This window comes from Chiloscyllium plagiosum, unplaced genomic scaffold, assembly GCF_037043375.1.
Source record: "Chiloscyllium plagiosum isolate Xiang-an unplaced genomic scaffold, Cpla_swu_hap1 HiC_scaffold_23, whole genome shotgun sequence".
Taxonomy (NCBI): domain Eukaryota; kingdom Metazoa; phylum Chordata; class Chondrichthyes; order Orectolobiformes; family Hemiscylliidae; genus Chiloscyllium; species Chiloscyllium plagiosum.
In genome coordinates this window covers 22,964,133-22,989,067 of record NW_028270161.1, presented here as the reverse complement: position 1 = coordinate 22,989,067, position 24,935 = coordinate 22,964,133, and the positions used below count along the sequence as shown (strand labels likewise).

General features: G+C 51.5%; 2 protein-coding genes across 3 annotated transcripts in view; both read left to right on the top strand.

Moving 5' to 3' along the window:
- Positions 1 to 24,935, top strand: part of LOC122561779 (golgin subfamily B member 1-like) — a 75,636-nt gene that overhangs the window by 41,809 nt on the left and 8,892 nt on the right. For both annotated transcript variants that reach the window (XM_087999458.1, XM_043713925.2), the window contains exons 14-17: positions 2,342 to 7,749; positions 9,405 to 11,352; positions 17,886 to 18,064; positions 23,901 to 24,036. In XM_087999458.1, coding sequence (XP_087855584.1) covers positions 2,342 to 7,749; positions 9,405 to 11,352; positions 17,886 to 18,064; positions 23,901 to 24,036 — 7,671 coding nt within the window. The remainder of the gene's footprint in view (positions 1 to 2,341; positions 7,750 to 9,404; positions 11,353 to 17,885; positions 18,065 to 23,900; positions 24,037 to 24,935) is intronic.
- LOC148145835 (uncharacterized) lies at positions 12,078 to 17,879 on the top strand. The gene is made up of 2 exons (XM_087999278.1): positions 12,078 to 12,089; positions 16,477 to 17,879. The coding sequence occupies exons 1-2, from the start codon at positions 12,078 to 12,080 to the stop codon at positions 17,710 to 17,712; spliced, it is 1,248 nt and encodes a 415-aa protein (XP_087855404.1). The 3' UTR covers positions 17,713 to 17,879.

The window sequence follows — 24,935 nt, the reverse complement described above, 5'->3', positions numbered from 1 at the left end:
AACATTGGAACCATTCGATAATTTGAATCCAACACTAAAGGATTTAAGGGAGTTAACCAAACAGAAATTAATAGTTTGGGATAGTTATATGGTTGTAATTTGTGATTTTATGACGCTGTTTAGCTTGGTTGAAAGCACTGAAGTCTCTGAATTGTTTCAGAGAAATTAGCTATTTAAATGTAAGTGATGCCAGCTTCACTTTTCTAAAATTCCACGTGGAGTATCCAGTTGAAGCTGCTAATGTGTAGTTTCCATTTCCTTTTAAAATGTTTTTATTTATTCTTGGGCTGTTGGCATCATTGACAAGACTGGCATTTATTGCCCACCTGAGTAGCCTGTGAATGCATTGTTGAGTTTTTATGAACTGCTAAGCCATTGTCAAATGAGTGACTTGCTAGACCACTATGGATGACAGATAATAATGCAGTTATGGGACTGGAGCCATGTGTAGACCAGATAGGGCACATGAGAGATATATTAGGGCACCAGTTGAGCTAATGTGTTATGATCTGGCAGCTTCCATGACCTCTTCACTGGTGTCAGTCAGCAAAAACACCAGGTTAACTGCAATCAGTTTCACATCTTGCCATGGTAAGGTATTAACTCATGCATTCTGGTTAGCTACTTCAGCTCCATTAAAACAAGACTAACAGACATAACCATGCAGGCACCCATGGAGGACAGCATAGCATTGAATGACCAGCTGTGAAGGGGCATTTAACAATTTCTGGACAATCAAGTTGGGATACATTTGTGATGTTCATAAATGATGTAGATGAGAATGTGGGAGAAATAAAAAGTAATTTTGCAGACAGTGCAAAGATTGATCAGGTGTTTGACATGAGGAAGAATGTCTTAGGTTACAGGAGGATTTAGATGGATCAGTTAGGTGGGCAGATCAGTGGCAGATGGAACTTAGCTCTGAAAGTGCGATGTGATGTACTTTGAAACAAGGGTGTAGCCTCAGATGGAAGCGTTCACAGCTCAGGTTGTTTGTTTAGAGCAGAAAAAGCTGCAAGAGGGTGTACTCGATAATGAGGGGATGTTTAAGGTGTATAGAAAGCAGCTGGTCCCCTTCATTGAAGGGTCAGTAATAAGAGGGTATAATTTTGAAAGGCAAGAGATTTCGAGGAGATTTGATAAAACACTGTTTTACCCACTGTATGGTGGGAATCTGGAATGCACTGTCTGTGGGGCTAGTTGAGGTGGGAAACTTCACACGCTTTAAAAAGTACCTGGATGAGCACTTGGAAGTGTCATATCATTCAAGACTATGGACTAAGTGCTGGAAAATGGAACCAGTGCAGATTTAGAGTAGTTTATTTGTCAGTGCAAACTTGATGGGCCAAAGGGCCTCTTCTGTAATGTATGACTCTTTGTGAATGGCAAAAAGTAATTTTCTCTCCAGTTCATGAATAGGAGAGGCAGTGACGCCCTGGCAATGTAACTGAACTAGCAATCCAGAACCTCTCTGGACATGAGTTTGAATGGCAGTGAAATTTTAACTCAATACAAAAAATCTGGAACAGAGAGCTGCTTAATGGTGACCATGTAACTATATAGTTAATTGTCGTCAAACCCCACCTGGTTCACTAGAGTCTTGTAGGAAAGGAAACCTACCATGCTTATCTGGTCTGGCCTATGTGTGACTCCATACCCATTGCAATGTGATTGACTCATAATGGCTGTCTGGACAATTCGGGGTGGGCAGTAAATGCTGGCCTAGCCAGAGATGGCACGTCTTGTTGAACCAATATGAAAAAAAAGGTTCACCACTCAGGCTGAGGGCCATGATATTGATGTAAGCACAGAGTTTACAAAAATACAGCAAGGACACGTTATGGCGAGGCTGTACTGCCTTTACGTTGTGGAATGTCGTTTCTTCAGGTTCTACAATGTAAAGGAAGAACAACTTGGCCATTACTACTTGTATTTTTGTAAACTCTGCATAGTTGCATCAACATCAGCCTGAATCTATGTGGAGCTGTTGCCTAGTTAGTTATCTTGAGGTGCGTCATAGGCACATAATCAGATGACAAAATAACTGCCAAAGGGGGAAATATTAGGGCAGGTGACAAAAGTTTTGTCAAAGTGGTATATTTTAAGGACCATCAGGTCTAAAATGAGTAATGGAAGTGGAGAGGTAAAGAGTTTTGGGGAAGGAATTCTAGAGGTAGTAATCTGGTCAGCTGAAGTCATGACCTACATTGGTGTGATGAAGGAAGTCAGGGATGCGCAAAAAGCTAGAGGTTTACAATATCAGACCATGTCTAGGTTGGGTGTTATATTTCCGAGTTTTTCATTTTGTAGGAATTACTGAAAATGTTTTGTTTCAACCTAGCATGGTGACGCCGAGGTCGGGGAGTGCAGCGATCTCGATTCCTTACAGAGGGCTATTTCTGAAAAAGACAAAGACCTTGCAGCTGTTACACACCAACTAGCAGAAGCTCAAAAGGAAATAGCAAGGCTGAGCCAGCAGCTGGTTGACAAATCGGGGATAGGACAACCAGAAGATGGAACTGGCTCACAAATCCAGCTGGTGGACACAAATCAGTTTCTGCCCTTGGAACAGAAGATCATGTCAATAGCTGATAAGAATGTGAATGTGTTGATACAGGAGAAGGAAGGAAAGAGCTTCATCACACTGCTGGAAGAGAGCATGAAGTCAGGCAGTGAAATCGAAAGCACCAATATTTCAGTGGAAGTAGAGGGGAAGACTACCTCTATCATACAAGTACAACAAAAGAGTACAACGGTTGTCCATCTGGATGAGAACATCTACTCCACCACAGAGCTGTATAGTTCTGGGGAGCATCTTGAAAATAGTTCCATTGCACAGCGTGGACTGCCGATGGCCTCAGGAAAGGAGCAAGATGATGAGGTTGTTCGAAAAGTTCATGGGTTTCGAATGGTTGAGGATGGAGAGTTTGATAAACTACAAGCTCGCGTACAGGAACTTGAAAAGAACCTGGAAGCAGCAGAGGCCTTGTACAGAAGGCAGCTAAATGACAAGCAAGAGGAATTTGCGAGTTTAAATCAGAAACTTTTGAGTTGTGAGAAACAGGCCGAGGATGCAAAGGAAACTATCAATAATCTGCATTTAGAAAAGGACCAACTCCTCAGTCAGATTCAGCAATATGAGGAGGAGTTGCATTCAATAACTGAGCTGAAAGAAAAACTTACAAAAGCTGAGGAGAATGCAGCAAATGAAGAACGGAGACATCTGTTGTTTTTGGAGAATACGAGCATACAGAGTGGCTTGTTGGAAGAGCAACTTCACAGTGTCGAAAATGAATCAAGGTCAAAAGACATGAAAATTGAAGCCTTGGAGAAGGAGCTGGATGCTATCCAGTGTCAGGTCTCTGAGCAGAATGTAGAGGCTAAAGCTATAAGAGCACAGTTGCAAGAGAAAGAAGAAGCACTCTTGAGCTTGAAGCAGCTCATCGCAGATGAGGAGTCCAAAGTTGAAGACTTCATGCAGAAGTTAGCCTCTAAGGAGCAGGAACTATTAAGTGTGCAGCACAGCTTATCGGAGCAAACCAGTAAAATTCAGCAGCTTCAGACGAGTCTGACAGCAAGGAACGTTGAAATGGCTGAGCTTACCATGAGCATGTCTGAGAAAATGGTCGCACTGAACGAAGACAAATTCTCCCTGGGAAATGAAGTAAAACACTTGAAGGAGCAACTTGTATTGTTGCAAAAAGAACAGGAGGGAATTGGAGGCCAGGAGAAACCCATTGTTGAGACCAAGCTGTCCCCTCAGGAGAAAGAACAGGTGGACCTGCTACAACATAATGCTGCTGGGTTTGAATTGTTGTTGGAAGAGAAAGACAGTTTGGAAAAGCAAGTGGAAAATCTGAAGACGGAGAATGAACAGATAAAAAGAAAACTGCAAGCCGCTTTGATAAAGCGGAAGGAGCTTTTGAAGAAAGTGGAAGAAATGAATCAGACAGCACAAAAGAAAGACCTTCAGGCAGAGGAAGTCTCACCAACAGCGCCTGGGTCAGAATGTGGTGACTTTGTATCTTCAGAGTTGCTGAGCCCCCCCAAAGAAGCACAATCTCAGGATCCACATACAATTGACCTGACCAGAGCACTTTCTGAAAAAGAAGCCAACTTGCAACGTGCTAACAGAAACCTGCAAGATGAAGCTGCCAAAGTGAGTCAGCTTCAGAATTTGGTAGAAGGTCTGAAACAGGACCTACAGGAAAAAACAGATCATGTGAATTCTTTAGAAGCTGATCTATTCGCCAAGCAGTTAACAATTCAACAGCTAATGTCTCAGCCTGAGGTGGAAAAGAAGTGTGTGGAATTTGAGTGTACTGAAGTAGATTCTGGAAAGAATGTAGATGAGTCCTTCACCACATTGGCAGGGTTGGCAAAAGGCAAACAAACTGAACTCGAGTCAAAGCTTTTCACCCTGGAGCAGGAGAAAGATCAACTACGGAAGAAACTCGAGGAGGCTGTCAGTTCACGCAAGGACATGATCAGGAAGGCCCAGGAAAAGACCAGACATCACCGGGAGCAAGTGAAACAACAGAAAGAGGAGTATAATACTCTGCTGGAGAGTTTTAATGAGCAAAATCTGGAGAAAGCGAGCATCTGTGAGGAACTTTCAAAAGTGAAAGAGCAATTACGGTTATTGGAAGAGAAACAGTCTTCAGATGTGGAAATGCAAGCAGGGAAGCCATCTTGTGAGGATCATGTCCGAAAGGCAGATCAGCATTCAGGCTGGAGCTGTGAGGAGATGGAATCTTCAGAAATTGAACCAGTTCAGACATTCATAGGTCTGTCTGGATCAGGAAGTGATGATATTTTTGTGGCGCAGTTAAAGGAAGACCTCCAGACGTTGCACAGAGAGAAGGACAGCATTACATTAAAACTGCAGCACTCAGAAAATCTTCAACAAAGAGCAAAGGAAGAATCAGCAGAGCTTCAAGATCAAATTTCCGAGCTGCAGAGAACTCATCACTTGGAGAAGGAGGAACTACTGAAAGAACTTGACCTTCTGAAGAAGAGGAAACAGGAAATAGAAGCAAGTGCAGAAGACCTTAAAACAGCTTTAGAGAGAGCCAGGGCTGAAAGTTGTGCCTCTGAAGACTTGGCCACACTAAACGAGGAATATGAAGAACTAAAGAACCTTTTGCAGAAAAAAGATGAGGAAGTCGAACATTTCCAAGTGCAGTCGAAGGAAAAAGATGTACTCCTCAACAACCTGCAACAGAAGATATCTGATCAGGAAGAGCATGTGAGAGCTTTGGAGATGCAAATGGCACAGCAATCCAAACAGCACGAAGAACAGATAAAGCAGTTCCAAACTGAGATTCTGGAAATTCCGCAGAAGCAAGAAGAAGATGCTGAAGAGGCAAAGTCCAGACAGCAGATACAGAGGAAGCTACAAGCAGCCCTGATCTCACGGAAGGAAAGTTTGAAGGCAAATAAGTTGCTGAAGGAAGAGCTGGCTTCTGTAATAGCATTGAAAGAAGAATTAAGTAGCAAGATAAGAGAAATGGAGAAAACCACAGAGGATCTGAGGCAAGACAAAGAGGATCTGCTGGCAAAAATGTTGAATCTCCAAGATCAAAAGGAAAAATTAATCACCGAAGTGGATAGATCACTGACTGAAAACCAGAATCTCAGTGCTTCATGTGAGAGCCTGAAGCTGGTCATTGACAGTGTAACGCTGGAGAAAGGAAACTTGCAGCAGGAGATTGAATTCTTGAAAGGAGAACAAGCAGCTGAAAGCTCAGAGTGGCAACGCAAACACCGAGACCTCCAGAAGGAATACGAGACCCTCCTGCAGTCATACGAGAATGTTGGTGGTGAGACTGAAAGGATGCGCCGTGTGCTGGACTTTAGCAAGCAGGAGAATCAGGAGCTGCTTGGTAGAATTCGAGAAGCTGAGGCTCAGAAACTCCAATTAGAAAAGCAAGTACAGGAGGCTGTTCAGGAGCAGGAGGGAATGAAAGAGAAAATGAGGAAGTTTGCTAAATCAAAGCAGCAGAAAATTATGGAGCTTGAAGAAGAAATTGAGAAGCTTCAGTCAGAGCAACTGCCTGAAATGAGTAGCCAGATTACACCGTCTGTCACTCCCGACTCAACACAGCATCAGCTTCAGGAAGAGCTGCAGAAAGCAGAGAGAGAAATTGAAAAAGTTACAAATGAACTTGAGACATTAAAAGCTCAGAAGGATTCTTTGGATTCGGAGGTAAATGCATTGCGGAAGCAACTGAAGGATCTGACTGAGAAGCTGGACATAAGTGAAAAAGAATTGGAGAAAATTCGCTGTAGTGTCACTGCAGGGCAGGAAGTTCAGATAGAAGAAGCAATTGTACCATCCCTTGTTACAGAGGTGAAACAAGAATTCAGCAACAAATTGGGTCCTTCTGCAGAGTCACCTACAACCCATGCCTCTACTGAGGGCTCGCAAGAAATCCCTGATCCCAGTGCGCTAGATGAAATTGCCAGTTGCAGACCAGAATTGACACAGCTAACCGAAAAACTAACACAGACGGAAACTGACAAGCAAATGTTAGAGAATGAGGTGAGTGAATTGAAGAAAACGAGTCAGCTTTTGAAAATTGAGAAAGAGACTTTGGAAGAGCAATTGCTGAAGTGTCAGGACGAATTGAAACTGATGCAAAGGTCTGTATCTGAGCAGGAGAAGGAGAATCGCCAAATGCTTCAACAAGTGGAAGAGTTAAAGAAGGAGAAAGCAGCTGCAGAGTCGGAGAAGGATGACTTGGAAGAGCGATTAATGAATCAGTTAGCAGAACTCAATGGTAGCATTGCTAACTATCAACAGCAATTAAAAGATGACAGTCACAACATTTCAGGCCTAGAACTAACCGTGAAAGACACCCAGAAGCAGATAGATAACCTGGAAGAAGAGGTGAGGCAGCTCAAGAGTGAGAAGGCAGAATCTGCAGCCAAGATGCAAAAGGATTTTGAGGAAAAAGTCAAGTCCATGCAAAGGGGAAAAGAAGGTCGTAAAGTCCACAACAAAGAACTGCAGGAGCTGCTTAAGGTGAAACAACAAGAGGTAAAGCAGCTGCAGAAAGATTGCATCCGGTACCAGGAGAAGATCAGTGATCTGGAAAAGACCGTCAAAGCACTGGAATTCGTTCAGCAAGAAACCCGGAAGAGTTTGGATGCTGCACTAAAGGAAACGTCAACAAAAATTGAGGAATCCAAAAAGACTGAAGCAGAATTGTTTTCCTGTAAAGTCCGACTTGATGACACCCAAAGTGAGGCAGCTAGGATCCGAGCAGACAACCTGAAACTGAAAGAAGAACTCCAGATTAATGAGGAAAAGGCCCGCGAGCAAGCTAACAGCTTGGAAGAAGAACACAAGAGAAAACTTCACCTCCAACAAAATGAACATAGAAAGCAGCTCAGAAATATGCAAGAGAAATTGGAGCATTTGGAACGGGAGAAGAAGCATGCCGAAGACTCTATTATTGAGCTGAAAGACATCTTGGAAAAGAAGAAAAAGGAAACCACTCAAATTCAAACTGACTTCAATGAAAATTTGGCAAAGCTGGCAGCCTTCACTCGTAGCATGTCCTCTTTACAGAATGACCGGGATCGAATCATTGATGAGTCCAAGACATGGGAAAGCAAGTTCAACGATGCGATTCTGAAGAAAGAGGAAGAGATCAGGGATAAGGAAGACAACTGCAACGAGCTGAAGGAGCAGCTGAGACAGGCCTCCATTTACAGCAAGGAACTGGAGATCAAGCTGTCCAGGTAAGGTGAAACGGTTCTGTGGGGAGATCATTCAGTGTGTTTATCCTGTCATTGGGGTACTTCACCCTCTGGCTGTGCTCAATGTAAAGCACGTGTGAACTTCCATGGTTTCCCAATGTGCTGGCAGGCAAGCCGACAGGCTGTTCTGTTATAACGCGACAGTTGTGTTCCTCTGCGACCTCACGCTGTAGAAAATTGTGCTGTAGAAGTGCCTAATAGAAAATCACTATACTCGTTCAGTTGAATGTTTGCATTACGTAAACAACATCCACAGTTTTATTAATCGTGTTACAGCCAATTTGCGGTGATAAAACACATGTTATAGCAGAACAGCCTGTACTCCCTTTGGGTCTTGGTATTGATTGAATAAAAGGGCTCGCTTCTGTAATTCCAAAAAGATGAACGAGTCGGCTGCCATCAATTTTCTTTTGCAAACTTGACAAGGTCAGTCTAAGCACAGCAGGTCAGGTAGCATCCAAGCAGCAGGAGAATCGACGATTCGGGGATGAGCCCTTCTTCAGGATTCCTGAAGAAAGGCTTATGCCCGAAACGTCGATTCTCCTGCTGCTTGGATGCTGCCTGACCTGCTGCGCTTTTCCAGCAACACATTTTTCAGCTCTGATCTCCAGCATCTGCAGTCCTCACTTTCTCCAAGGTCAGTCTAAGCACTACTTTTAGGTTTCTACATAGCGCTCCTACAAGGTAAAGTATCCAGTCCCTCCTTCAGCAACACACTGTGGCTGCAGTTTGCACTATTTACAGGAATCACTGCAGGAATGCATCCGCTTTTCCAGTAAACAAATGGGAATACAAGCACTTCTAGGTTCCCCTCAAACGCATGCACTTCCCTCCCTTGTATGTACATTGCCCCTCCTTCATTGATGTTGGGTCTTTGCTGCTAATGGTATGATGGATTTGATAAAAGACAGCCATGCCAGTGACACGTATATATATTCTGAGAGCAGACAGTTTTTAAAAAAAAACATTAATTTCTGTGCTCCGGGATGGACTTCTGGTCTTCATCCAGGTCCTAGGAATGTACAGAACTGAGAAATCCTGGTGTTTATGAGCTGTTATACCAACCTGTCAAATTTTCTGTCAGGCTTTCAATGAATTATTTCTCCAATTCTCATCTGCCTTATAATGACCAGCAATATGTGGACCTTGGTCTTTAATGTGTCTTCACGAAACGTGAATCACTCCAGAGATGAACAGAATATAAAACTTAGCACATCTGAATGCACTCTTTTTGATGCAAATTCTCCATTTATGTTTTAGAAGCGTGCACTTGGTCCAGTTAGTTAGTAAAATTGGAAGTCAAAACCTGCTGTCGTCCTTTGTAACGAATAGAAGTTTACTTTATTTGGAACAGAATTCTTAATGAATTAGTGGATTGTTTTCGATGACCTGGAAAAATTAAGGGAGGCCATGGAGGGACTGGTTGTTTTATCTTTCGGTCGACAATACTGGGTGAGATAGTGGTTTGGGATAGGCTTAAGTAAAAGTACTCATTCAGAACTGACTTCATGTTCATAGTCGGTGTTTTACAGAGTGCTGAGGTGAGGGTCCGGAGAGGAAATGAAATTTTTAAGGCTGTGCTCGAAATATTTAGTTAACTTTACTGCTCTGCATAACTGTTGTGGACCTTTTTTCAGATTGGAGCAGAGTGAACAGGAATGGGAATTAAAGCTCAAATCTGAAGACGAGGTTCATAGGCAGACAATGAAGAAAATTGAGGAGGAAAACCAACAGCTCTTCTCAAAATCAGAAGAATTCCAGAAGCTTCACAAGGACTCTCAGAACGAGCTCCTGAAGATGACGGAAGAGGTTAAGAGCCTGACAGGAAAAAATGCTGATTTGAGCAGCTTGCTCGAGAAGCTTGAGGCAACCAAAGGCGAGCTGGAGGAGAGCCTGAGGCAGCAAGAGGCCGAAGCACAAAATTACTTGCTGACCTGTGAACAGCTTCAGTCTGACCTCCAGAGCTCCAAATCTTTAACTGAGAAGCTGCATAAAGAAATTGGAGAAAAAGAGGAAAAGATTGTTTCACTCCTGGCTGCGAAAGAGGAGGCTGTTGCTAATGCCATCAGTGAAGCCCAACAGCAGCATGCTGAAGAAATCAGACACTGGGAAAATCAGGTTCAGAGGATAGAAGATGAGAAATTGGAGAGAGAGCGCACAGTCCGAAAACTGCAGAAAGAAATTGAAGATCTGGATGCAAAACTGAAGAGAATTGAAGAAGAATTAAAGCAGAACAAGGTCAAGTTAGAGTCTTTCACAAAGTCCATGGCCTCCCTTCAGAATGACCGGGAGAGAGTGCTGAGTGACTACAAACAACTCGAGCAGAAACACATCGAGGTGATTGTAGAAAAAGACCAACTGATTCAAGAAGCTGCCACCGAGAACAACAAACTCAAGAATGAATTAAGGAGCCAGCAAGGGCAGAAAGATGATTTGAACTCTGAAAACGCCAAACTCAACGCACAGCTCTTGCAATACAGAGAGGACCTTAACCAGGTGATTTCAATGAAGGATTCTCAGCACAAGCAGTTCCTAAAAACTCAGCTTGAGAGAATTAAAGCATTGGAAAATGAGAAATCGGACATGGAGAGACTGTTAAAAGAAGTGGAGCATGGGTCAGATGAACTCAGTCAAGAAAACAAAGCTCTGAAGGACGAGAAGCGAAATCAGAAGGACAAGTTGCAATTAGCAGAGAAAACCATTAGTGAGCTGAAGGAAGAGGTGGAAAGGTTGACAGTTGGTGGGCCTGTGCAGCTGCTTCAGCGTCAGTTGGATGAGAAGACTGTGGAGGTGGAAAAACTGACGGCCAACCTCTCCTCCATGCAGGACACGGTGGCTGAGCTGGAGCTGAAAGTGGTCACAGTTGAGAAGCAAACTGAGCAAAAGCTGCGTGCTGCCGAAGTCCGGTACGAAAGTGAACTCCAGAACATGCAGCACAATGCCGGCATTATGAGAAACGAAACCGAAACAGCAGAGGAAAGAGTGGCCGAACTGGCCAGGGACCTCATGGAGACTGAACAGAGATTGCGGGAATCAATTGAAGAGGCTGAGCAACTCAAGGCACAGAATCTGTCTTTTGGGAAAGCCATGAGTTCTTTACAAGTCGATCGAGACCATCTCCTTGGGCAACTTGAGGAGTTACAGAGTAAATACACAACTGACTTTGAGCTGGAGAAGAACAGAAGTGAAGGTCTATATCAAGAGCTACAGCAGTCTAAAACTGATTTCCATAAACTGCTGGAAGAGAGGGATTGTTTGTCATCAGAGCTGGCAGCTATGAAGAGCAGCAGCATTGAAACCAATCTGCGGATTCGCATTGATGAACTGAGCAAGCAGCTGTCATCCAAAGAGCAGGATGTGCATGACTTAACCTTGGAACTAGAAAATTCAGCCAATCAACTGAAAGCATTCTCCAAAACTGTGACAACATTACAAGATGAAAGGGACAGACTGATGGACGCAGTGACCAAAAGCAAGAAGGTTCATGAAGTTAAGCAGGGCTCTGCATCAACGCCTTCAAAGCCAGGTGAAGCGCAGAGTCTGAGAAACGCGCTGTCTTCATTGCAGAATGACCGCGATGGACTGGTAACTATGGTTTTTTGTTTTACCTGTAGACTCCCTTCATAGTTTGAAAATAATTATTTTGTAAATGTCTGCTTTTTGTTTTGCCCCGAGCTAATTCTCCTGCACAATCTGCTGTCAATAGCATACTTCATATCAGTCAGCACATCACGAGTGTGCACTGACCCCCATTGACTCTAAGACCAACAAAGTCTCGAATTTCAAATTCTCATTCACGTGCTCATATCCCACCACGGAATCAGCACTCCTTACAGGCTGTAATAAATCACCCAACACATTTTACAAAAGTGTTATCAAACAAACTTTGACAGTGAGAAGATAGTAGGTCAAAAGGCTGATCAAAGAGGTAGGTTAGAAGGAGTGTCTGAAGGAGGACACTGTAGTAAAGAGATTTAGGGCTGGAATTTCAGAGGTTAAGGCCCAAGCAACTGTGAAGGGATGGCTGTCAGTAACAAGGTGATCAGGGACCTGCAAGACACTAGAATTAGAGAGACACAGAGAATTGTGGGCTTATTGAGATGAAACAAATGAACTAAGAAATTACATAAGCCTCTTTTCATGTTAAACATTGTGAAGGCATGTTTAACATTTGTTAATTACTTTAAATTTCTTTTAATGAGTTCTCAGGATGTGGGTGCTGCTGGCAAGGCAGCGCCAATCCCGTGTTGCCATATGAAGGTAGTGGTGAATCTCCTCCTTGAGCTGCTCCCTTGGCTTACTGATTAAACATGGAATCACAAGTTAGTTTATGATGCAGAGAATGGCACAAACACGGGAGAAGGCCATTCAGCCTGCTGAGTCTGTACTGGCTCTCTGAAGGGGAAATTCACTTTGTGTCACTCACCCACATCTCTATAGTGCTGCACATTCATGCTTAGCTGATAATAATCCAGCTTGGTAACCTCGATGGAATCCCGTTTCCACCATGCTCTCAAATAGCACATTCCAGATTTTAACTACTCAGTGCGGAAAAGTTTCTGCCTTTTGATAGAAATGTGATGGATTTTCTCACACAAAATCTCCACTCCCCTTTACTTGGTGGGATTCAGGTAAAGAAACAAAATCTGAAACTGAGGCTATGTAATGCCAGAAGTGGAAAGATCAAGTGGGGTAGTGGTACTGCAGGGATCAGTGCTGTGGCTGCATTTCATTACAATCTATATGAATGACTTGGAGAAGGAAAGTAAATATAATAGTCAAGCTTGCTCGGTGGAAAGGCAAGTGGAAAGGATGACAATAAACGTCTGCAGGGGAATACAGACAGATTGAGTGGGCAAAAAAATGGCAGATGGGCGGCATGGTGGCTCAGTGTTTAGCACTGCTGCCTCACAGCGCCAGGGACCCGCGTTCAATTCCCACCTCGGGCAACTGTCTGTGTGGAGTTTGTATCTTCTCTGTGTGGATTTCCTCCGGTTTCCTTCCACAGTCCAAAGATGTGCATGTTAGGTGAATTGGCCATGCTAAATTGCCCATAATGTTAAGTGCATTAGTCAGGGGTAAATATGGGGGAATGCATCTGGGTGAGTTGCTCTTCGGTATGGACTTGTAAGGCCGAAGGGCCTGTTTCCACACTGTAGGGAATCTAATCTAATGTGGAAAAATGTGAGGATATCCACTTCAGCAGGAGGAATAGAAGAGTTGAATATTATTTAAATGGGGGAAGATTGGAGAAAGTCACAGCACAGAGGAATTTGGGAGTCTTCAGGCATAAATCGCAATAAACTAGCATCCAACTTCATCAGATAATCGGGAAGGCTAATGAGGTGTTGGACTTTATTTCAAAGGAAATAGAATATAAATGTTTGGGTAGTTTTTGCTAAATCTATACAAGGCGCTAGATAGATCACAGCTAGAATGCTATGAACAGTTTTGCGTCCCTTATCTCAGGAAAGATCTGCTCACAGGGTAGATGGAGAAAGGTTGCTTTCCTTTGTGGGAGAGCCTACGACCAGAGGGCATGATCTCAGAATGAGGGGTCAGAGGATATGAATCCATGGAATTCATTACCACAAAGGGCTGTCAAGGCAGAATCATTAAATATATTCTTCAAGTAGAAACAGTTGGGATCAAGTGAATCCATGGAGTAGTAAATGGGGAGTGGGAGTGGGATTACGCTTAGGGAAATCAGGAGAGCAAAAAGGGAACCTGAGATAGCTTTGGCAAGTAGGATTAAGGAGAATCCTCAGAGATTCTCCAAGGACATTAAGGGCAAAACAGTAACTAGGGAGAGATTTAATTTATTATTGTTATGTACTGAGATACAGTGAAAAGTATTGTTTTGCCTGCTCCCCAGGCAAATCATGCCTTACATAAGTACATCAGGGTAATAGAAAAGAATGCAGAAGTTTGCCTGTATGTGGAACCACAGGAGATACCAAATGAATACTTCGCCTCAGTATTTACTTTGGGGAAAGACATGGAGGCTTGGCAACTTGGGGAAAAACACATCAGGTTAGACAGCACCTGAGGAGCAAGAAATCAAAGTTTTGGGCTGAAATACTTCTTCAGAAGATCCCTTTGGGTTGCAGCCTGGAACATTGACTTTGCTGTTGCTCAGATACTGTCTGACCTGCTGTGCATTTTCAGCTTCACATACATTAACTCTTGCTTCCAGTATCTGCCGTCCTTATTGTCACTGAAATAAATATTGATGTCTTGAAAAGAATCCATATTACAGAAGAGGAGGTGCTGGAGATCTTAAAACACATGAAGGCCTGGGACCAGGTCAGGTATATCCCAGAGCATTGTGGGAAAGCTTGGGAAGAGACTGCAGGCCCCCTTGCCGAGATATTTATATCATCGGCAGTCACAGGTGAGGTGCCCGAAGATTGGAGGAGGACGAATGTTGTGCCATTATTTAAGAAAAGCTGCAAGTTAAAGCCAGGGATGTAAAGACAGGTGAGCCTGACGTCATTAGTGGGCAAGTTGTTGGAGGCAATTCTGAGAGATAGGATTTACATTTTTGGAACGGCGAGGACTGATTAAGGATAGTCACCTTGGCTTTGACAGAGAGAAACCAGGTCGCACAAACTTGATTGAGTTTTCTGAAGAAGTGACCACAAGCTAGATGAAGGGAGCGTGGCAGATGTTGTCTAATTGACCTTAAGCAAGGCCTTTGCCAAGCTCCTGCAAGGTAGACTGGTTAGTAAGGTTAGATCACATGGGATCCAGGGGGTGCTAGCCAATTGGAGAGAAAATGAGCTTGGTAGTAGAAGACAGAGTGTGGTGGTAGGGTGTTATTATTCAGCTGGAGCCCTGTGATCAGCAATGTGCCACCAGGATTGGTTCTAGGTCCATTGTTGTTTGTTGTTTATATCAGCAATTTGAATAAGAATGTGGGAGGTATGGTTAGAAAGTTTGTGGATGACACCAAAATTAATTAAGTGGTCTGTGGCAAACACTATTTAAGTGTACAACGGGATCTTGATCCGATGGGCCAATGGGCTGAGAAGTGGCAGGTGGAATTTAATTTTGATAAACACGTAGTGTTGCAGTTTGGTCAGGCAAACCAGAGCAGGACTTACACAGTTAATGGTAGGGGCCTGGGGAGTGTTGTTCAGTCGTGGGGTACAGGTTCATAGTTCCTCGAAAGTGGCCTTGCAGGTAGACAGGGTGGTGAAGGAGGCAATTGGTATGCGTGCTTTCATTGGTCAGAGCGTTGAGTACAGGAGTTGGGACATCAGCATGTGGCTGTACAACATATTGCTGAGGCCAGATTTAGAATACTGTGTACAATTCCGGTTGCCCTGCTATTGTTAAACTAGAAAGGTACAGAAAAATTATAAAATGTTCCTGGGACTGGAGGGTATGCGTTAGAAGGAGAGGCTAAATAGGCTGGGACTTCTTTCCCTGGACCATCAGAGGCTGAGGGATGATCTTATAGAGGGGGCATAGGTAAGGTGAATGGCTGATGTATTTTTCCAAAGGTTGGGGAGAACAAACTAAGGGACTGAGGGGCAACGGTTTCATTGAGAGGATGGTACGTGTACGGAATGAGCTGCCACAGAAAGTGGTAGGAGGGCAGGTACAGTGACAACATCAAAAGGACAATTAGACAGGTACATGGACAGGAAAGATTGAATTCAGTTTAGGATACCAGGTGAGCGTGGACATGTTGGACCCAAGGGTCTGTACATCTTTGACACTACATTCATGAGATTTTTAATCAGTAAGAGAATTAAGGGTAATGGGGAAAAGGCAGGAGAGTGGATTTCAGGATTATCAGATCATCCATGATCTCTCTGAATGTCAGATTAGAATGGGCTGAATGGCCTACGTCTCCTACAATGTTAACAGTCTGATGGTCCTGTGCAAGTGGTTTACAAAATGAGCTATTGGCTGACTGCAAGCATGTGTTTTATACAGCCAGATTGTGAAAGGTATTGCCATCCTCAGGACTGCGGCTCAATGCGAGGATCATCCCAGTGTCACGCCCTCTATCCCCAGTCCCCTGCTCTGTCCCAGTGTCCCGCCCTCTATCCCCAGTCCCCTGCTCTGTCCCAGTGTCACGCCCTCTATCCCCAGTCCCCTGTTCTGTCCCAGTGTCCCGCCCTCTATCCCCAGTCCCCTGCTCTGTCCCAGTGTCCTGCCCTCTATCCCCAGTCCCCTGCTATGTCCCAGTGTCCCGCCCTCTATCCCCAGTCCCCTGCTCTGTCCCAGTGTCCTGCCCTCTATCCCCAGTCCCCTGCTATGTCCCAGTGTCCCGCCCTCTATCCCCAGTCCCCTGTTCTGTCCCAGTGTCCTGCCCTCTATCCCCAGTCCCCTGCTCTGTCCCAGTGTCCTGCCCACTATCCCCAGGCCTCTGCTCTGTCCCAGTGTCACACCCTCTATCCCCAATCCCCTGCTCCGTCCCAGTGTCACGCCCTCTATCCCCAGTCCCCTGCTCCGTCCCAGTGTCACGCCCTCTATCCCCAGTCCCCTGCTCTGTCCCAGTGTCACGCCCTCTATCCCCAGTCCCCTGTTCTGTCCCAGTGTCCCGCCCTCTATACTCAGTCCCCTGTTCTGTCCCAGTGTCCCGCCCTCTATCCCCAGTCCCCTACTCTGTCCCAGTGTCCCGCCCACTATCCCCAATCCCCTGGTCTGTCCCAGTGTCCCGCCCACTATCCCCAATCCCCTGGTCTGTCCCAGTGTCCCGCCCCCTATCCCCAGTCCCCTGCTGTGTCCCTGTGTCACGCCCTCTATCCCCAGTCCGCTGCTCTGTCCCAGTGTCACGCCCTCTACCCCCAGGCCCCTGCTCTTTCGCAGTATCCCGCCCTCTATTCCCAGTCCCTACTCTGTCCCAGTGACCCAGCCTCTATCCCCAGACCCCTGCTGTGTCCCAGTGTCCCGCCCTCTAACCCCAATCCCCTGCTGTGTCCCAGTGTCCCGCCCACTATCCCCAATCCCCTGGTCTGTCCCAGTGTCCCACCCTCTATCCCCAGTGTCCCGCCCCCTATCCCTAGTCCCCTGCTGTGTCCCAGTGTCCCACACTCTATTCCCAGTCTCCTGCTGTATCCTAATGTCCCACCCTCTATCCCCAGTCTCCCGCTCTGTCCCAGTGTCCTGCCCTCTATCCCCTATTCCCTGCTCTGTCCCAGTGTCCTGCCCTCTATCCCCAGTCCCCTGATCTGTCCTACTGTCCTGCCCGCTATACCCAATCCCCTGCTCTATACCAGTATACTGCCCTCTATTCCCAGTCCCTGCTCTGCCCCAGTATCCCGCCCTCTATTCCCAGTCCCTGCTCTGTCCCAGTGTCCCACCCTCTATCCCCAGTCCCCGACTCTGAGCGAGTGTCCACCCCTCTATCCCCAGTCCCCTGCTCCGTCCCAGTGTCCCGCCCTCTATCCCCCGTCCCCTGCTGTGCCTCAGTGTCCTGCAATCTATCCCCAGTCCCCTGCTCTGTCCCAGTGTCCCGCCCTCTATCCCCAGTGTGCCGCCCTCTATCCCCAGTCCCCTGCTGTGTCCCAGTGTCCTGCTATCTATTCCCAGTCCCCTGCTCCATTCCAGTATCCCGCCCTCTACCCCCAGTCCCCTGCTGTGTCCCAGTGTCCCGCCCTGTATCCCCAGTCCCCTGCTCTGTGCCAGTGTCCCGCCCTCTATCCCCAGTCCCCTGCTCTGTGCCAGTGTCCCGCCCTCTATACTCAATCCCCTGTTCTGTCCCAGTGTCCGCCCTCTATACTCAGTCCCCTGTTCTGTCCCAGTGTCCCGCCCTCTATCCCCAGTCCCCTGCTGTGTCCCAGTGTCCTGCAATCTATCGCCAGTCCCCTGCTCCGTCCCAGTGTCCCGCCCTCTATCCCCAGTTCCCTGTTCTGTCCCTGTGTCCCGCCCTCTGTCCCCCCGTCCTCTTCTCCGTGCCAATGTGTTGTCCTCTCTCTCCAGTTCTGAAACGTTCTGTGGGAGCCACTCTCTCCCTTGCCCGCTGTGTTGGGCTCCTGCACCCCTCTGCCTCTTCTCTCTCTCTCATCCCCCTGTGAAAGCAGTTTTGTGCAGCTGTCCTACATTCTACTCCGTACTCCCCTGGTGTATCTCTGTGTTTAACCTGCCTCATTGTGTTGCAGCTGGAGGAGCTGGCAAAGCTGCAGCAGCAGTACATGCAGTGTAGGGAAGCGACAGCGGAACTATCCCAACTCCGGAGCCGACTCGAAGCCCAGACCCAGCAGATTGCCGACTGCAAAGAGATCCAAGAGCAACTGGAGAAGGATCGTGTTTCCTGTCAGGAGGAGCTTGGACAGCTGAGGTTAAAGAGGACTGCTGCTTTTCTGTCACTATTTAGCAAGCGCTATAGCTCCAAAATCACCTTCATGAGCAGACAGACTTCACCCAATTGGCTCTGATACACAAGCAAGAATTTGTTTTTACAGACTGGAGAGTTCATTTTCTAGCAATGAGTTACATTGATGTGCAAAACCTGTTGGTAGAAAAGGGATAGCAACATGTATTCTGGGCCACATTATCCCAGAGATGACAAGCATGGACTGAGATGGAATGATCTTAATCAGTTTCTGTTGGACATCGCTCGGAGAAGGGGCCAATCAGTGAAAGCGATAATCAGTGGCAGCACCATGCTCCCAAAATATATCGAAAATGGACTGTATTACTCCGCTGCCCCAGTGTGGGGCTCCCTCTCCCCTGTCCCAGTGTGGGGCTCCCTCTCCCCCCGTCCCAGTGTGGGGCTCACTCTCCCCCCGTCCCAGTGTGGGGCTCCCTCTCCCCCCGTCCCAGTGTGGGGCTCCCTCTCCCCCCGTCCCAGTGTGGGGCTCCCTCTCCCCCCGTCCCAGTGTGGGGCTCCCTCTCCCCCCGTCCCAGTGTGGGGCTCCCTCTCCCCCCGTCCCAGTGTGGGGCTCCCTCTCCCCCCGTCCCAGTGCGGGGCTCCCTCTCCCCCCGTCCCAGTGTGGGGCTCCCTCTCCCTCTGCCCCAGTGTGGGGCTCCCTCTCCCTCTGCCCCAGTGTGGGGCTCCCTCTCCCCATGCCCCAGTGTGGGGCTTCCTCTCCCCCTGCCCCAGTGTGGGGCTCCCTCTCGCCCTGCCCCAGTGTGGGGCTCCCTCTCCCGCTGCACCATTGCGGGGCTCCCTCTCCCCATGTCCCAGTGTGGGGCTCCCTCTTCCCTGCCCCAATGTCGGGCTCCCTCTCCCCCGCCCCAGTGTGGGGCTCCCTCTCCCCCTGCCCCAGTGCTGGGCTCCCTCTCCACTGCCCCAGTGCGGGGCTCCCTCTCCCCCTGTCCCAGTGTGGGGCTCCCTCTCCCCCTGTCCCAGTGTGGGGCTCCCTCTCCCCATGCCCCAGTGTGGGGCTCCCTCTCCCCTGTCCCAGTGTGGGGCTCCCTCTCCCCCTGTCCCAGTGTGGGGCTCCCTCTCCCCATGCCCCAGTGTGGGGCTCCCTCTCCCCATGCCCCAGTGTGGGGCTCCCTCTCCCCATGCCCCAGTGTGGGGCTCCCTCTCCCCATGCCCCAGTGTGGGGCTCCCTCTCCCCATGCCCCAGTGTGGGGCTCCCTCTCCCCATGCCCCAGTGTGGGGCTCCCTCTCCCCCTGTTCCAGTATGGGGCTCCCTCTCCCCTGTCCCAGTGTGGGGCTCCCTCTCCCTCTGCCCCAGTGTGGTGCTCCCTCTCCCCCTGCCCCAGTGTGGGGCTCCCTCTCCCCGTGCCCCAGTGTGGGGCTCCCTCTCCCCCTGCCCCAGTGTGGGGCTCCCTCTCCCCATGCCCCAGTGTGGGGCTCCCTCTCCCCCTGTCCCAGTGTGGGGCTCCCTCTCCCCCTGTTCCAGTATGGGGCTCCCTCTCCCCCTGTTACAGTATGGGGCTCCCTCTCCCTCTGCCCCAGTGTGGGGCTCCCTCTCCCCCTGTCCCAGTGTGGGGCTCCCTCTCCCCCTGTTCCAGTATGGGGCTCCCTCTCCCCCTGTTACAGTATGGGGCTCCCTCTCCCTCTGCCCCAGTGTGGGGCTCCCTCTCCCTCAGCCCCAGTGTGGGGCTCCCTCTCCCCATGCCACAGTGTGGGGCTCCCTCTCCCCTGTCCCTGTGTGGGGCTCCCTCTCCCCCTGTCCCAGTGTGGGGCTCCCTATCCCCCTGTTCCAGTATGGGGCTCCCTCTCCCCCTGTTCCAGTATGGGGCTCCCTCTCCCCTAACCCAGTGTGGGGGCTCCCTCTCCCCATGCCCCAGTGTGGGGCTCCCTCTCCCCATGCCCCAGTGTGGGGCTTCCTCTCCCCATGCCCCAGTGTGGGGCTCCCTCTCCCCATGCCCCAGTGTGGGGCTCCCTCTCCCCATGCCCCAGTGTGGGGCTCCCTCTCCCCATGCCCCAGTGTGGGGCTCCCTCTCCCCATGCCCCAGTGTGGGGCTCCCTCTCCCCATGCCCCAGTGTGGGGCTCCCTCTCCCCATGCCCCAGTGTGGGGCTCCCTCTCCCCCTGTCCCAGTGTGGGGCTCTCTCTCCCCTGTCCCCGTGTGGGGCTCCCTCTCCCCCTGTTCCAGTATGGGGCTCCCTCTCCCCTGTCCCAGTGTGGGGCTCTCTCTCCCCATGCCCCAGTGTGGGGCTCCCTCTCCCCCTGTCCCAGTGTGGGGCTCTCTCTCCCCTGTCCCCGTGTGGGGCTCCCTCTCCCCCTGTTCCAGTATGGGGCTCCCTCTCCCCTGTCCCTGTGTGGGGCTCCCTCTCCCCCTGTCCCAGTGTGGGGCTCCCTCTCCCCCTGTCCCAGTGTGGGGCTCCCTCTCCCCCTGTCCCAGTGTGGGGCTCCCTCTCCCCCTGTCCCAGTGTGGGGCTCCCTCTCCCCATGCCCCAGTGTGGGGCTCCCTCTCCCCATGCCCCAGTGTGGGGCTCCCTCTCCCCCTGTCCCAGTGTGGGGCTCCCTCTCCCCCTGTCCCAGTGTGGGGCTCTCTCTCCCCTGTCCCCGTGTGGGGCTCCCTCTCCCCCTGTTCCAGTGTGGGGCTCCCTCTCCCTCTGCCCCAGTGTGGGGCTCCCTCTCCCCCTGCCCCAGTGTGGGGCTCCCTCTCCCCCTGCCCCAGTGTGGGGCTCCCTCTCCCCCTGCCCCAGTGTGGGGCTCCCTCTCCCCATGCCCCAGTGTGGGGCTCCCTCTCCCCTGTCCCTGTGTGGGGCTCCCTCTCCCCATGCCCCAGTGTGGGGCTCCCTCTCCCCCTGTCCCAGTATGGGGCTCTCTCTCCCCTGTCCCCGTGTGGGGCTCCCTCTCCCCCTGTTCCAGTATGGGGCTCCCTCTCCCCTGTCCCAGTGTGGGGCTCCCTCTCCCCCTGTTCCAGTATGGGGCTCCCTCTCCCCTGCCCCAGTGTGCGGCTCCCTCTCCCCGTGCCCCAGTGTGGGGCTCCCTCTCCCCCTGTCCCAGTGTGGGGCTCCCTCTCCCCTGTCCCTGTGTGGGGCTCCCTCTCCCCTGTCCCTGTGTGGGGCTCCCTCTCCCCCTGTCCCAGTGTGGGGCTCCCTCTCCCCCTGTCCCAGTGTGGGGCTCCCTCTCCCCATGCCCCAGTGTGGGGCTCCCTCTCCCCTGTCCCTGTGTGGGGCTCCCTCTCCCCCTGTCCCTGTGTGGGGCTCCCTCTCCCCCTGTCCCAGTGTGGGGCTCCCTCTCCCCCTGTTCCAGTATGGGGCTCCCTCTCCCCCTGTTACAGTATGGGGCTCCCTCTCCCTCTGCCCCAGTGTGGGGCTCCCTCTCCCTCAGCCCCAGTGTGGGGCTCCCTCTCCCCATGCCCCAGTGTGGGGCTCCCTCTCCCCTGTCCCTGTGTGGGGCTCCCTCTCCCCCTGTCCCAGTGTGGGGCTCCCTCTCCCCCTGTCCCAGTGTGGGGCTCTCTCTCCCCCTGTCCCAGTGTGGGGCTCCCTCTCCCCCTGTCCCAGTGTGGGGCTCCCTCTCCCTCTGCCCCAGTGTGGGGCTCCCTCTCCCTCTGCCCCAGTGTGGGGTTCCCTCTCCCCATGCCCCAGTGTGGGGCTCCCTCTCCCCTGTCCTAGTGTGGGGCTCCCTCTCCCCCTGTCCCAGTGTGGGGCTCCCTCTCCCCCTGTCCCAGTGTGGGGCTCCCTCTCCCCCTGTCCCAGTGTGGGGCTCCCTCTCCCCCTGTCCCAGTGTGGGGCTCCCTCTCCCCCTGTCCCAGTGTGGGGCTCCCTCTCCCCCTGTCCCAGTGTGGGGCACCCTCTCCCCCTGTCCCAGTGTGGGGCACCCTCTCCCCCTGTCCCAGTGTGGGGCTCCCTCTCCCCCTGTCCCAGTGTGGGGCTCCCTCTCCCCCTGTCCCAGTGTGGGGCTCCCTCTCCCTATGCCCCAGTGTGGGGCTCCCTCTCCCTCTGCCCCAGTGTGGGGCTCTCTCTCCCCCTGTCCCAGTGTGGGGCTCCCTCTCCCTCTGCCCCAGTGTGGGGCTCTCTCTCCCCCTGTCCCAGTGTGGGGCTCCCTCTCCCCTGTCCCAGTGTGGGGCTCCCTCTCCCCCTGTCCCAGTGTGGGGCTCCCTCTCCCTATGCCCCAGTGTGGGGCTCCCTCTCCCTCTGCCCCAGTGTGGGGCTCTCTCTCCCCCTGTCCCAGTGTGGGGCTCCCTCTCCCTCTGCCCCAGTGTGGGGCTCTCTCTCCCCCTGTCCCAGTGTGGGGCTCCCTCTCCCTCTGCCCCAGTGTGAGGCTCCCACTCCCTCTGCCTCAGTGTGGGGCTCCCTCTCCCCATGCCCCAGTGTGGGGCTCCCTCTCCTCTGCCCCAGTGTGGGGCTCCCTCTCCACTGCCTCAGTGTGGGGCTCCCTCTCCCTTGCCCACGTGTGGGGCTCCCTCTCCCCTTCCCCAGTGTGGGGCTCCCTCTCCCCTGCCCCCGTGTCGGGCTCCCTCTCCCCTGTCTCAGAGTGGGGTTCACTCTCCCCCTGCCCCAGTGTGGGGCTCCCTCAGTCCTACCCCAGTGTGAGGTTCACTCTCCCCCTGCCCCAGTGTGGGTCTCCCTCTCCCCCTGCCCCAGTGCGGGGCCCCCTGTCCCAGTGTGGGGCTCCCTCTCCCCCTATCCCAGTGCGGGGCTCCCTCTCCCCATGCCCCAGTGTGGGGCTCACTCTCCCCATGCAGCAGTGTGGGACTCACTCTCCCTATGCCCCAGTGTGGGGCTACCTCTCCCCCTGCCCCAGTGTGGGGCTCCCTCTTCCCTATCCCAGTACAGGGCTCCCTCTCCCCCATCCCACTGCAGGGCTTCCTCTCTCATTGCCCCAGTGCGGGGCTCCTTCACCTCCTGCCCCAGTGCGGGGCACCCATTCCCCTGTCCCAGTGTGGGCTCCCTCTCCCCCTGTCCCAGTGTGGGCTCCCTCTCCCCCCTGTCCTAGTGTGGGGCTCCCCCTGCCCCAGTGTGGGGCTCCCTCACCCCCTTTCCCAGTGTGGGGCTGCCTCTTCCCTATCCCAGTACAGGGCTCCCTCTCCCCTACCCCAATGCGGGGCTCCCTCTCCCCTACCCCACTGCAGGGCTCCCTCTCTCATTGCCCCAGTGCGGGGCTCCTTCACCCCTGCCCCATTGCGGGGCTCCTTCACCCCACTGCCCCAGTGCGGGGCTCCCTCTCCACCTGCTCCAGTGCGGGACTCCCTCTCCCCCTGCCTCAGTGAGGAGCTCCCTCTCCCCATGCCCCAGTGCGGGGCTCCCTCTCCCCCTGCCCCAGTGCGGGGCTCCATCTCCCCCTGCCCCAGTGAGAGGCTCCTCTCCCCCTGCCCCAGTGCGGGGCTCCGTCTCCCCCTGCCCCAGTGAGGGGCTCCCTCTCCCCCTGCCCCAGTGCGGGGCTCCGTCTCCCCCTGCCCCAGTGCGGGGCTCCGTCTCCCCCTGCCCCAGTGAGGGGCTCCCTCTCCCCCTGCCCCAGTGAGGGGCTCCCTCTCCCCCTGCCCCAGTGTGGGGCTCCCTCTCCCCCTGCCCCAGTGTGGGGCTCCCTCTCCCCCTGCCCCAGTGTGGGGCTCTCACTGCCCTGTCCCAGTGCAGGGCTCTCTCTCCCCCCTACCCTAGTGTGGGGCTCCCGCTCCCTTGTCCCAGTGCGGGGCTCCCTCTCACCCTGCCCTAGTGTGGGGCTCCCGCTCCCTTGTCCCAGTGCGGGGCTCCCTCTCACCCTGCCCTAGTGCGGGGATGCTCCTGCCTTGTGTCTTTGTGTAACTCCGTTGTCCTGTCTTGTAGATCTGAGAAGACATCTTTTACCAAACAGTGTGAGAGGCTGAAGGAACAGTATCTGATCGCTGTGTCTGATAAGGATAACCAGATCCAGGAGCTTCAGAGCCTGTGCCAGGAGTTACGACTGAAGGTGACCCAGCAGGTACTGCTCTTTACAACTGGGCTGACATTACATACTCGGTGACGTGAGATACTGGGTGACGGAGACGTGAGGTACTGAGTGAGGGAGACGTGAGGTACTGAGTGAGGGAGACGCGAGGTACTGAGTGAGGGAGACGCGAGGTACTGAGTGAGGGAGACGCGAGGTACTGAGTGAGGGAGACGCGAGGTACTGAGTGAGGGAGACGCGAGGTACTGTGTGAGGGAGACGCGAGGTACTGAGTGAGGGAGACGCGAGGTACTGTGTGAGGGAGACGCGAGGTACTGAGTGAGGGAGACGCGAGGTACTGAGTGAGGGAGACGCGAGGTACTGAGTGAGGGAGACGCGAGGTACTGAGTGAGGGAGACGCGAGGTACTGAGTGAGGGAGACGCGAGGTACTGAGTGAGGGAGACGCGAGGTACTGAGTGAGGGAGACGCGAGGTACTGAGTGAGGGAGACGCGAGGTACTGAGTGAGGGAGACGCGAGGTACTGAGTGACGGAGACGCGAGGTACTGAGTGGTGGTGATGTGAGAACAAAATTCAACTCCCAATGCGTGTGTTTCCGTGCTGTATGATGCTATAAATTAGTTTTTTCTCCTCCTTTATTCTTTCTTCTGGATTTGGGGAGTTAGTTGACCACTGAGTCCATCCCTGAAGTGTGGAGCTGGAGAACTGGCGCTTGAGTTCACAAGAGTTTAACTGTGTCAAAACCAGAACGGGTTCCCTCTCCTGATCTGACTGCAGTGACTGACACTGTGCCACTAGACCTGGACTCTGAGCTGTCACTTACAGCCTGGAGTTGCGCACGGTCACTGTACGAACCGATGAGAGACAGTTTGCTCCTATTGAGTGGTTACTCCCCTGCCCCCTTCCCCAGTATGATCAGGGCCTAATTGGAGG